Source organism: Nannospalax galili, unplaced genomic scaffold (assembly GCF_000622305.1).
Source record: "Nannospalax galili isolate Female #2095 unplaced genomic scaffold, S.galili_v1.0 scaffold589, whole genome shotgun sequence".
Classification (NCBI taxonomy): Eukaryota; Metazoa; Chordata; class Mammalia; order Rodentia; family Spalacidae; genus Nannospalax; species Nannospalax galili.
In genome coordinates, this window is record NW_008360324.1 from 1627179 (window position 1) to 1641511 (window position 14333).

A 14333-nucleotide genomic window follows, 5' to 3' on the forward strand; every position below is an offset into this window, starting at 1 on the left:
AAAAGTTTAATATAGATCAATAATTAATTTTATTATCTTTTAAATAATTTATTAATAACAATCAATGACTGTGATCACAGGTTTGTTCATTACTTCAAATGCATGATTCAATCTATGTTTTAAAAAATCCTACTTTTTAATATTTAGTTTTATTTATGTATATACGTGTATCTGTGTGAATGAATGCCGTGTGTGGGGGGTGCCCCCTGCGGCCAGAAGAAGGAGTCAAATTCTCTGAAGCTAGAGTTATAGGCCCAGTGTGGGTACTAGGAATGGAACTTGGGTCCTTTGGAAGAGCAGGAAGAGATCATAGCCACTGAACCATCATTCTAGCCCCTTTGAAGACAAATCCCTTGTACAGCTCCATTTTGAGAAACTTGGTAAGTTAAAGAATAAAATTCCAAATGTCAGGAAAGAGAAAAGGAGGGAAAGACAGAAGAGGGGATGGAAAAAGGCAAGGAGAAGGGGAGGGGAAGGAGAGAAGGAGGGAAGGAGGGGAAGGAGAAAGGAACTAGAACTCCCAGATCAAGACTCTGGGCCATGTATATCTGTCAAGGAGTCAAGGCTTCAGGCAAAGCCCAAGAGCAGCCAATTCTTAGGGCCCACATTCGTACTAGGGAAATTTGCTTCCTTGGCTCCCTCGCCCCGTTCTGCCCTTCCACCGTGGGATGACGGAAAAGGCCAGCCCTCACCAAACACCAGTCCCTCGGTCTTGGCTGTCCTGCCTCCAGAACTACGAGAAATAAATCTGTTTTTATAAATTCCCCATTCTCAGGTATTCCATTAGAGCAGCACACAACAAAGAAAAGAGATTGGTGCCAGAGAAGTAAGATGCTGCTGTCACAGATGCCTGAAACTGTGGAAGCCGTTTTGGAACTGGGTAGTGGGTATGGGGCTAGAGTAAGGAAAGCTGGAGGTAGGGGCAGGGTGGGGCTGTATTGCCATGAAATAGCATTAAGGAGATTGTGTTGAGGGCTCAGAGAAGAAACTGTGGAATTTTATTTTATTTGAATTTGTTTTATTGAGATAGGGTCTCTCCCTGAGTCCAGAACTCGCCAATTGGTTAGAGTGGCTGATCCCGTCTCTCCCGACTCCCCATCTCCTACCACCTCAGCACTAGAGAGATACACACCACAGCCTGGCTTTTTAACATGGGTGCTGGGGATCTGAACTCATATCCTCATGCTTGAGTGACAGACCTTCTAAGCCATCTCCCAGTCTGAAAGCATGGAACTTATTAGAGATGATTTGAGATGATCAGAAAGTTGCTAGAAATATGGTCCATAAGGGCCATTTTGATTAGGTCTGTTGAGGAGACAGAAATGCAGGCTTATTGGAAATGGAGTAATAGCCATTCTTGTATAAATTGGCAAAGCAGTTAGCTGAATTGTGTCCATGTTTGAGGGTTTTATGGAAACAGAACTTAAGAATAATGAACTCAGATGACTGTGGAGTCTGGACAGATGGCTCAGCAGTGAAGAGCGTACACTGCTCTTCCAGAAAACACTAGGTCGGTTCCCAGCCCCAACACTGGGCAGCTCACAACTGCTTGCAATTCCAGCTCCAGGGGATCTGATACCCTCTTCAGGTCTCCACAAGCACCTGCACATAGCACATAACACATGCACAAACACACACACAAACATGCAGACACACACATCCACATAAATAAAGAATAAATAAATGTTTAAAAAAAGAATAACAGCCAAGCATGTTGGCACACACGTTTGTTCCCAGCACTCAAGAGGCAGAGGAAGGCAGATTTCTGTGAGATCAAGGCCAGCCTGGTGTACACAGAGAGTTCTGGGCCAGCTGGGGCTACAGGAAAACCCTGTCTCAGAAGACAGGACAGGAAAGAAGGGAAAGGAAAGGAGAGGACAGGAGAGGAGAGGGGGGGGCATGGAGGCTGCTAAGGAAAACATTTAAGAAGTTTCAGGCTTCATGCTATCCCTAATCATAGGATTAAAATGAGGAAAAGAAATAATTTAAGGATGGGATTCATAATTAAATAAAAAGGAAGCAACTTATAGACTTGAATGATTCACAGCCTACCCAAGAATGGATAAGGATACAAGAGTGTGCCCAAACGACCCTTGATAAAGAGATCAGTGTGGATGGAAGAACAGAAGGTGCTATTCATCAAGACAATGGAAAAATGAACCTGAAGGCATTTCAGAGCTCTTCAGGGCAGCCCGGGATGCCCCGACAAAACATCCCAGCCCTCTCACCTCAGGTCTCTACTCCCCACAGTCTGGCACAGAGCCCTGTGGGCACAGCTTAGCCATCCCCAGTGCAGCTTGGATCACCTACAGGGGCACACAGAGGCCTCAGCAGCATCCATCCTACAGGGGCACACACAAGCCTTGGTGGCATCCATCCTACAAGGGCACACACAAAGCCTCCACAGGAAGTTCCCCTAGAGCTGTGGAAGCTAGGTCACCACAGAGACCCCAGAGTTATAGAGCTCTCAGCTTGCAAAAATAAACCTGGAAACACTGCACTAAAAACTGCCACATGGGCTGGGCCCAACAAGTCATAGGGGGAGGGTTACCTGAGACCTTGTGGCTGACCCCCCACAGCCCATATCCAGAAACAGCACATGAAGTCAGAGGTTATTCTGAAATCTTCTGTTTGTTTTGTTTTGTGATAGGGCCTCATGTAGCCCAGGCTGGTCTCAAACTCTCTGGATAGCCAAGGATAACCATAAACTCTTGATCCACCTGCCTCTGCCTCCTATATATAGTGCTATATCACTATATCTGATTTACACTATACTGGGCATCAAACCAAGGGCCTCATGCATGCTAGGAAAACAACTATCAACTGAGCTACATCTCCAATTCATTATTGTAAATCTTAATATTCAATATTAGCATGGTTGGAGAGACAGTGAAGTGCTTACCACATAAGCATGAATACCTGAGTTCAACACTCCAACATGCATGCAAAAGTCAAGCAAGAAAGTGCACTCCAGTAATCCCAGTGCTGGAGAAGCAGAGGCAGGAGGATCCCTGGGCTTACAGGCTAACCATTCTAGACAAATCAACACACTCCAGGTTCAGCGAGAGACCCTGTCTCAAAAAATAAGATGGAGCATGATTGAGAAAGATACTAGATGTTGATCTCTGGCCTCCACCACACACACACACAAAAGATTTACTATTAGCTGGGTGCAGTGAGGAATACCTATAAACTCAGCACTCAGGAGACTGAGGCAGGAGGATCACAAGTTCAAGGCCAGACTGGGCTGCAGAGAAAAATGCTGTGTAAAAAATTGAAAATTATAAATAGAATTATGCCACATGGGGTGATACTGTTGCCCCCAAGAGCCATAGAGTGTCTACCAAAAACCCCAGTGTCAGGCGGGGGAAGCCTCCCTTCAAGGTGTTGGCCAGGATAGTCCAAGAGACTCTCCAAACAATATAGGCTACTGCTATTGCCCTTGGTTGCCTCCCAGAACCAGAAAATAAAACCTCACTGTTGAAGACACCATACACTTTAGACACAGGACTTGGAGAAATCAAGCTAGAACTGACCTGGAAGTCTCCTCCTAAATAGCATTCCACCCACAGAAAAATGTAACTCTCACCACTCCTCAAAGAGGCTTCTTTTGGCAACAGTTGGAGACCGGAGACTGTTAGAGAGATTCACAACTAGTCAAAAGGCAGAGAAGAAGTGACTGTGGGGTGCCTAGCCCCAACTGCTACATCTACAATTGCAACCCTACACCTAAGTCCCACGGAACACTGCAGAGGAGGGGCAGAAAGATGGTAAAAGCCAGAGGACCCAGACGCCTGCTGCTAGGGAGTGACTTCTAGACATGACAGGGAAGCTGCACCCATGAACTCTCAGCAATATGGCTGCCTACACAAGACCTGCACAATGACACCACGTCAACACGCCAACATGGACAAGAGGAAATTTCACAAGGCCCCACCCCTAGTAAAGACCTATAGACAGTCAATTACTACCGAAAGAGAATCAGTCTTCTCTAGGGACCAGCCCACTTACAGGTTATCCAATCTCAAATGGTCAGCCATAAACATATGTATATGTGAGCAACACTAAACAGGTTCAATAGGGCATGCTGTATATATGTATGTATATACGTATAAATAATAATTACAGAAGGGATCACAAACTTAGGAGTGGGGGAACACGGGAGAAATTGGAGGGGGAAGGAGGGAGAAAAATTATGTAAATACAGTACTCATGTATGAAATTCTAAAATATTTTACTTTAAAAAATTAAAATATGGGCCTGGAAAGATGGCTCAGTGTTTAAGAGCACTGACTGCTCACGCAGAGGACCCAGACTCAGTTCCCAGCACCCACATGGCAGCTAATAACCATCTTAACTCCCAGCTCCAGGGGATCTGACACCCTCTTCTGTCCTCTGCAGGTATTTCACAACACAAGTGCACTTACATACATACAGGCAAAACACTCATACACATAAAATTTTAAAAATTAAATCAAAAAAAATTTAAGCACAAGAATATAGAAATTAAAAATGAGAACGATTTAGTATTGTCGGTCTTGATGACTTTTGGATATGCTTAGAGCCATTTTCCTTTTTCTTTCTTCTTTCTCCCTTTTGGAATGGGAGTATCTAACCTACATGTGTTCCTCCACTGTGTTTTGAAAACACCTAATTTGTTTAATTTCACAGTCTCACAGATGAAGAGGACTTTGCCTCAGGATATATCTGACCCTGTATCTTACCCATACCTAATTCGGATGCCACTCGAGACTTTGGATTTTTGAGTTGATGCTGACATGAAAAGACTTTGGAGCTTTTGGGATAGAATGTAATTTGAATTTAAGAAGAAAAGATTAATGGGCCCAGGACTATGGTATGGTTTGAATGTGTCGCCCAGAAAGTGTGTATTAGAAGTATGCAATCCCCAATGGAGCCGTGTTAGGAGGTAGGGCCTAGTGAGAGGTGTTTAGGTCATGAAGGCAGCAACTGCATGAATGGATTAGTGCTGATTCTAAGAGGGTTTGAGGCTGGCAGTTCCCTGTCCCATATCCCTCTCTCCCTTTCCCTCTGCCTCTGCCTCTCCCTCTCTCACCTTCCTCTTCTTCCTCCTCTTCCCTTCTTCCCACCCTCTCTCCCAGCCTTTCTGTTCCTCTACCATAGGACAATGCAGCAATGAGTCCTTAGCTAGATGTTGGCCACTAATCTTGGACTTCCCAGCCTCCAGAACTATAAAATTTTAACGCTGTTCTTTCAACTACCCAGTCTCGGGTATTCTGTTACAGTCACACAAAACAGACTAAAGCCAGGCATGACTGATGCCTCTAATCCCAGGACTCAGGAGGCACTTGGGAGGCAGAGGCAGGTAGATCTCTGTGAGTCCGAGGCCAGCCTGGTCTACATAGTGAGTTCTAGGCCAGCTGGGGCTACAGGGAAACCCTGCCTCAAAAAGACCAAAAACAAGCAAACAAACAAACAAACAAAAAAGACTAATTCATCTGTTTGAACAGTCTTGACAAAGGAGTTACAACTCAGGAGGACCAGAGACTCTGGTCTGTGTGCTTATGCTAATGGAAATTATTTTCCTGACAGGACTGTAATTATTAGTATTTCTGGACACAGCCAGATTGACTGTTGGAAACACCCAGATTGACTATTGGACGCACCATAGAGAAGGTATAATCTCAGCAGGTGCAACGAGCTCAGAGCCCCTGGAAAGGACCTATAATAATCTGCAGAGTGACCCCAGCTCAGCCTGGAACAGAGCACAAGTGCCAGCAGACCTAGACTGTACTAATGCTCTGGGGGATCCAAATTGGAACAGAAGGCTGTGTCTGACTCAAAAGCCAAATGATTTGGTAGAAAGATGAGAAGTGGCACGCAAACCTCACACTGAGGACAAATATGGTCACCCCAGAATGAGGAGAAAAAGAGGGGAAAGTAAGGGTTCAGAAGAAGGAGAAGTGATTATTTCTAGGCAAGATGGGAGTGGGTGCTTTAAAAAGGAAGGTGAGGAGCCTCAGGAACATTAGCAATTGGCCTCGGTTTGAAGGAGGGTAGAACTCTGCCTGGCAGAAGGTAGAGTAGACAGATGACTACACGGGCAGAGCTAGAGAAGTGTGAGGACCTAATGTAGGCATATACTAGGTGGCTGAGGGCCTTGAATGCTGATAAGATTAAAGTGTAGTTTTATGTCGTGGGCAAGGCCTCGTGATGTCTTTTTTTTATTTATTTATTTTTATGTGTATGAGTGTTATGCCTCCATGTATGGAAGTACACCTATGTCATGCAATGCCTGAAGAAGAGAGAAGAGGGGGTCAGATCCCCTGGACCTGGAGTTATAGACAATTGTTAGCTGCCATGTGAATGCTGGAATTCAAACCTGGGTCCTCTACAAGAGCATCCAGTTCTCTTAACCACTGAGCCATCTCTCCAGCCCCATCATTTTTGTTTTAATTTTCAGGAAGTCTTTTTCATCAGAAAAATACATGGATGAAATGTCTAATTTGCTTATAAAAAGCAAACTAATTCACCTAGCTCTAGTTCTCTCCCTACCTGAGGCTGGACCAGTGATCTTAAATCAGTCTTTCCCAAGCCTCTAGTCTAGGTCTGGAAGAGGTAGGAAGAATTCAGATGAACCAGTCAGCAAAGAAGATATTGACACCAACCCTTATGAGCCCCCCCTTTCAGAGCTCGACCCTGAGGCAAAACAATGCCCTCCCCTCTGATGTCGCTCCTAAGCACATAGAAGGGAATAAGGCAGTTCCGTAGCCTCTTGGGGATGGAAACTCTTTAAGAACTTTGACGAGAGAGAGAGAGAGAGAGAAAGAGAGAGAGAGAGAGAAAGGAAGGAAGGAAGGAAAGAAGGAAAAAAAGAAAAGAAAAGAAAAGAAAAGAAAAGAAAAAAAAGAGAAGGAACTCTGACTAGAGCAGGTAGGGCACCCACAGCTCTGATCTATGCCCATATGACACCTAATAGCCTGTGACCTTCAATTCCACAGTCTGACCACATGATGGCCCAGGAGCCCAGCTCCCAAAGCCAAGGCTCTTGCCCTTCCACAGGTCTGACCAAGGAACATGATAATCATACCCAGGTACTGCAGAGCTGAGAGCCCCTTCCCAAGATAACTAAAGCCACATGCTTCTAAGAGTTTATGGAGAAACTGAGGCAGAGACAGAACATAGGAATTCTGACTCTTAAATTGTGTGATCCACCCACTAGATGGCAGTATCACCTAAAAACTGCCCTAATACCATAACAAGGCGCAAATCACCACCACAGAATAACAGCGAACATCTACAGGATAGGCACTCTGCCAGGCACTTAGTTCTCATAAAAATTCCATTGGTCGGGTTCTATTATCATCCCTCAACTTGTAGGGGTTTTTTTTGTTGTTCTTTTCTTGTTTGTTTTTTGTTTCTTTGTCTTTTTGAGACAGGGTCTCCATATAGCCCCAGCTATCCTGGAACTCACTATGTAGACCAGGCTGTTCTTGAACTCACAGAGATCCGTCTGCCTCTGCCTCCCGAGTGCTGAGACTAAAGGCGTGCACTACCACGCCTGGTTTTCAACCTTTAATTTTAAATTTGTTTTATTTATGCATATGAGTGTTATGTCTGCATGTCTGTTAGTGCACCCCTGTTGTGCAGTGCTCCCAAAGGACAGAAGAAGGCATCGGATCTCCTGGAACTGGAGTTACAGACAGTTGTTAGCCACTATATAGGGGTGTTGGGCTTTGAACCCAGGTCTTCTCCAAGAGCAGCAGTACCCTTAACCACTGAGCCATCTCTCCAGTCCTTCGACTTGTATTTTAAAATACCTAATAAATACTTAAACTTTGAAATAATCCACAAAGAAAGTTCTCTTAAAGAACTCAAACTCATCTTCTTGTTCAGCAAAGCTTTCCTATGAAGGACCAGCTAGTAACTATTTTCATCGTTTGGAGCCACGGAGTCTCTGTCTCAACCACTCATCTGCTATCATAGTGTAAAAGCAGTCATGAACCACAGGCAAATTAATGTGCATGACTGTGTTCCAATAAAACTTTACAAAACAGACAGCAGGCCAGATTTGGACAATTGGTTGCCTGAGGTCTTTGTATTTGACTTAATAAGAACTTGGTGTAGTAAGGTTAAAACAAGCAGAGCTCATCATTTAGCCAAGGTCATCCAACCAATTAGTGTCCAGTCAGAATTAAAGTCAAGTCCCCCAGCACCCAATTTTCTCTGTCTGAATTTACATATCAGTGTAGAAAAGATCAAAACCCCAAAATCCTGAAAATGTGGCTCACTGGAATGGATAACCAATTGGTTGTTGGGAAATCTGAGTCTAGTCTAGGCTCCTCTACCAACATTACAACATGACCTTCAATAATAGGTCAAGTGTCCTCTCTGGGGACTCAGAAAGGGACATAAAATGAGGGAGGAATGGCTAGCTCTGGGTGACACCTTAGGCCTAGGGGTGGTGACACTGACTCTGCTCCATGATTTGCCCGACCATCAGACACTCACTTGACAGCGGTGGTGAGGCGCAGAGGCCTGACGCCGGGCGTGGCAAAGCGCAGAGTGTTCATGTAAGCCACATGCTGCAGGGCATGGTTGAAGGTCTCCACATCATCCCCCTCCAGGGTGAGCAGGGACTGCGAGGGGTTCACGTGGACCTGGGCCCCAGACACAGACACAGCTGAGAGCAAGACCAGGAGGCAGGAGAGGAAGGTGCAGAAGTATAGAGGGACAAGGGGAGGGGCAGGAGCATGCCAGGAAGGAGAGGGAGTGGAGGGTGCTATACCTTCATGCCTTTGCCCAGGCTCTCGAAATCCCTATAGTCCAGCCCCTCCCGACATGCATAGAGGCACTCGATGACCTCACGGCTCTCCAGGCGACCTGAGCGCACGCTGAAACCAGCCAGGTAGCCATGGAAGTAGTGGTGGATCGGCAAGGGATCTCCTAGGGCAGGAACACAGGAGCAGGCCGGATGGTGAGAGGAGGAAAGAGGAGAAGGGAAAAGGAGTAACCAAGGATGGAGGTCAAGAGAAGGGAAAAGAAAGAACAAAAAGACGACTTGGGGAAGAAAATGAAAAGACATATGGGACATGAGGGGGCTCAGTGGCTAAGAGCACTGACTGCTCTTGCAGAAGACCTGGGTTCGATTCCCAGCCCCCACATGGTGGCTAACAACTTTCTCCAATTACAAGGGATCCAGCACCCTCTTCTGGCCTCCATGGACATTGTGCACATGGGTGCACTTACACATATGCAGACAAAACATTCATACACATAATTAATTAATTAATTAATTAATTAATTAATTAAAATTTTAAAGAAATATGGTCCCATAGTGTTTCGAGGCTAATACTATCAGCTGATTGGATGAAAATATGGGAATGAAAAGGAAGAAAGAAAGAGGTGAGAGGTGAGAGTGACATGGGGATAAAGGGTAAGCTGAAGAAGAGAGTAATGGGGCAAAAGACAGGACAGGGATATCTGGAGTAGAATGTCTGCCTGGCATGTGTGAGGCTCCAGGTTCCATCCCCGGCAGCATACACACAAAAGAAAAATGAGGAGGAAGAAGAGAGGAGAAGGGGAGGAGGGGGAATAGGAGCAACAGGAATGTGAGAAGGTTCTCAGAGAAGACCGAGAAGGAAGAAATCATAGCCAAAAGGAGGAAGGAGAAACCCACAGGAAACAGGAGGACTGCAAGAGAGGATATCTTTACAGAGACATGCAAGGGAGAACAGGATGAATGTATCTGAACTTCTCAGGAGCCCACATTGTCCCCTCCTGCCTGTCTAACTCCTGCCACTTGTTTTTTCATTACGTATAAAGTCAGAAAGAGAAACTTGACTGCATTCTGTGGGCAGGAAAATCACCCAGAATCCAGCCAACCTATGTGCAAGCCTTCCTGCTCCAAGGAGTCCATGCCTTGATACAATTCTTGGAGACTCTGTACCATGGTGGCATGTGAACCAAAAACTTGAGAGGCTGTATTAGGAGCAGAAAGGGGAGCACACATAAGAAAGTTAAGATGAGAGCTCTGGTCTCTAGTTCTTAGACACAGAGTACCTTGGGTAGTGTCTGTACTGTTGTCTCCTTTCTCCTTCTCTTTGTTCTTCTCTTCTGCAGAGTAAAAACAAAAGTAGCAGTGAGCTGAGGGTTGTGACAGGGAAAAGTCTCCCCTCATTCATATGAGTTCTCTCATTCCCACTTGCAGCCTTCAAGCAAAGCCCTTCTCGTGCCATGTCCTCATCTTACAGGCCTCTGTTATAGATGATCCCCCATGTTGCTGAGGAAACATAAGGACTCTAGTAAGACAGATTGCGCACGTTCTCCCAGAAAGAAAAAAACAATGGCTTTAAAGTTGGAAGGCTAATGATGCTCTGAAAGATTCCTGTCCTCCAGCAGAGGAAGAAGCTGTGGAAATCATCACCCCCTTGAAGGAACAAAATGGGAACTGGCCGAAGCACAGAAAGAATGATTCGGGGATGGAAATGCCATCAAGTGTAAGTGCTGACCATGCAGCGGGTGGGGACATAGGAGGCAGAGGTCTCCTCCAGTGGAGATCATTCCAAGTACAGTCGTCCTACCCAGCTGTATGGAGATGTAGGAGGGTTTGTTGAGGGTCCAGCTGCCCTTGTTCCTCACCTGCCCACCTCCCCCTCACAACCCTAAGCCACTGAATCTTGACTGAGAAGGTCAGGGGGACCCACCAGTCCAGCAGGCCCCAATCATGAGTGCAGGTTCCCTCCTGGGTGGGTGGATGAGGCCATTGTCATGGATGAGAGCAGGGTCGAAAGAGATGCCATCAGCATACAGTGTGACTGTGGGGAACTCGAGGTTGAGGGCATAGTGGTGCCATTCATCATCACATACCTGGGGGTACAAAGTGAGGGCGAGAGCCCCTTGGTTACTTCTAAGAAGTGGAAATAGCCCCAACCCTGCTCCATCTCCTGGAGACAGGACAGTCCCACACATCACCAACTCTACCATCAGGGCTGCCTACCCAGCTCAAGGAATAGCATCCTTATGCAAAATCTGTATGACCGCCAACCTAGCACAGAAAATGTCATGAGTTAGGTAAATCCTAAAAACTATAAACATAGAGCTATGCACAAGAGTGCATGCCTAAAGTCCAGCAACACAGGAAGATGAGGCAGGAGGATCACTTGAGTCCAGGGGTTGGAGGCCAGTCTGGGCAACACAGCAAGCCCTTGTCTCAAAAGCCAAAATAATGAAAACTCAATAAAAATATTAAAAGTGGGAAAAAACAAAATAATGACTAAAAACTACTATAAATATAAAACTATGTTGCGAATGAATCTTTCCGAAGATACTTATAGATAGATGTACGACGCTGGGGTTTCCAGGGGTTTCTAACCCATCAGGAACTTATGAGACAAATACTGTTACCCTTTGCAGCTTTTCCTGGAATCAAGATGGGGAAGAAACACGCAGAAGGAAAAATAGACTTTTTTGCCTCACCAACTTTCCAGTGCTGGGATCAATCCCTCAAGTCTCAGACCCAGGCCATCTTCCCTCTCTCCCCACTCCACACCCTCTTCCTAGTAGTGTCCTAGTCTGTTCTCATGGGTTCAGCTACCACATTCTCACTGATAATACTGCCACCTCTGTCTCTAGCCCAGAGCTCTCCCAAATGCCAGGCTCTTCACTCAGATGCTTCACAGGCATCTCAAATTTAACATGGTAAGAAGGAAGTCTGTGCCGTCTCCCAGTTCTCTCCACATCCTCATCTTCCACCATAGGTACTGTCCATTTCAGGGCCAAACTAAACTAACAGCTGTGGGTTTCTGGGTAGGGCTCTCTGTCTTCATGACCACACATCAGTGAGTCCCCAACCCCCTTTTTGTAGACTGTTACAACACTCCCATCTTGTGGCTTCTATTCTTTTCTATTTTTCTTTTGTAACTGGAGACTGAACTTAGGGCTTCAAGCATGCTAGGTAAACACTAAGCATATCCTCAGTTCTTTTTTGACATTCTGTTTTTGTTTGGTTTGGGTTAGTTGGTTGTGGGGGGCAAGTTTCTTGGTTTTGATTTTCTAAGACAACGTCTCGTGTTGCCTAGGCTGGCCTCCATCTCACCATGACCTTGAACTTCTGATCCTCCTGCTTCAGGTATGGACCAGGACTGGTGATTCCTGATTTTATGCAGTGCTATGGATCAAATCTAGGGTTTTGTGCATGCTAAGCAAGCACTCTATCAATTGAGGTATAAACTCAGGCCAATATTTTGCTTTTTGAGCAAAGTCTCACTAAGCCCAGGCTGGTCTTGAACTTTTAGTCCTCCTGCCTCAACCTCTTGAGTAGATCAATGGCCTGTGCTACTAGGTCTCCTGGCTTACTTCCACTCTTCTGTGCTTTCAATACAGTTCTCCTACAATTGCCCAAGTGGTCACCTTATAGTGTAAATCTGATCAATCCACACTCCTGCTTTAAACCCTTCAGAAAAAGGTCTTCCCATCTCCCACAGGACAAAAATCTAAACAAACTCCAACTGATCACAAACCAGTGATCCCAGCTCCTTGGGAGGCCAAAGCAAAATAAAAAGTAAGTAATAAAAATTTTAAAAATAAAAAGTAAAAAGTGAGCTGCGGACATAGTTCAGTGGCAGAGCAAGGCCCTAAGTTCAATATTCAGCACATCAAGGAAAGAAAGAAGGGAGAGACAGGGGGAAGGACAGAGGGACAGGAGAAGAGAGAGAAGGATGTTGGGACAGAGGGATGGAGAGAAGGAGGGAAACCTGACAATATTAGCAACATAAGGGAAAGATTTAGAAGAAACAAACACTGCCTCTTTTTTATGTATTTATTTTTATTTTATGGGTATGAGTGTGATACCTGCATGTATGTAAGTGCACCCATGTCATACAGTGCCCACGGAGGACAGAAGGGGGCATTGGATCCTCTGGAACTGAAGTTACAGACGGTTGTTAGCCACCACGTGGGTGCTGTGATTCGACCCCAGGTCTTCTGCAAGAACAGCCAGTGATCTTAACCACTGAGCCATCTCTCCAGCCCCTGGCTGTCTCTTTTAAAAGATTGCCACAAACAGCAACAGCTTTTGTAAACAGACGTCAGTTTGTGAGTTTCCCAGATCTTTATTTCTCTTCTGTTTCCTGCTTTTTTTTTTTCTTTTATTCACTCAACCACTCTACCAGGGTTTACAAGAAAAATAAAATATGATGAAAATTCAAATTAATCCTCACTGGTCAACTTGGAAAATGAATAAACACAATAATAAAATTAATCCTCACTAGTCAACTTGGAAAATGAATAAACACAATGTACTGGCCATGGTGGCATATATCCATGATGTATGCCAGGGACAGGCAGGAGGATTGCAAGTACAAAGCCTCTAGACTACAAAGAAAGTCTCCAAAATGAACTTGGAAGGGAGGGAGGGAGGAAGGAAGGAAGGAAGGAAGGAAGGAAGGAAGGAAAGAGGAAAACACAAAAAACCTACAACTTGTGAGTGTTGGCTTAAGAGAAGATTTTTTTTTAATTTTTGTCCATTTTTTATCCCTCATAATCATGGGCAAAAATAGTAAGGATGACATGTCTAGAGTAGTTTTAGGTCTATAAAAGTTCCATTATATCGTTTAATCATATAAAAACCTAAAGATACAGAATTATTTTTATTCCTATTAAGAGGTTGAAGTTTAGCTGAGTGTGGTGGCACATACCTACAATCCTGGCACTTGAGACATAGAGGCAGGAGGAAGTTCAAGGTCATCCTCTGCTACACAGTGAGTTCAAGGCCAGTTAAGCTACAAAGTGGCCCTGTCTCAGTAGATAGACAGATGATAGATAGATGATAGATAGATAGATAGATAGATAGATAGATAGATAGATAGATAGATAGATAGATAGATAGATAGATAGATAGATAGATAGATAGATAGATAGATAGATAGATAGATAGATAGATAGATAGATAGATAGATAGATAGATAGATAGATAGATAGATAGATAGATAGATAGATAGATAGATAGATAGATAGATAGATAGATAGATAGATAGATGATTGATAGATAGATGATCAATAGATAGATAGATGATAGATAGATACATACATACATACATAGATACATAGATAGATACATAGATAATAGATGGATAGATACATTGATAGATGATAGAAAATAGATAGATTATTGATAGATGAGAGATAGATAGATAGATAGATTGATAGATGATTGATAGATATAGATAGGTGTTGATAGATGATTGATGGATACAGATAGATGTAGACAGATAGATGATGATAGATAGATAGATGATAGATAGATAGATGATAGATAGATAGATAGATAGATAGACGATAGATGAAACATTGAT

General features: G+C 44.4%; 1 protein-coding gene across 1 annotated transcript in view; it reads right to left on the reverse strand.

The window, feature by feature from the left end:
* The window catches only part of Clstn3 (calsyntenin 3), a 33097-nt gene that overhangs the window by 10433 nt on the left and 8331 nt on the right, over positions 1-14333 (reverse strand). Inside the window, exons 9-12 of the mRNA XM_008825350.1 lie at positions 10686-10848; positions 10042-10095; positions 8768-8925; positions 8491-8639 (exon numbers count right to left, since the gene is read on the reverse strand). Coding sequence (XP_008823572.1) covers positions 8491-8639; positions 8768-8925; positions 10042-10095; positions 10686-10848 — 524 coding nt within the window. The remainder of the gene's footprint in view (positions 1-8490; positions 8640-8767; positions 8926-10041; positions 10096-10685; positions 10849-14333) is intronic.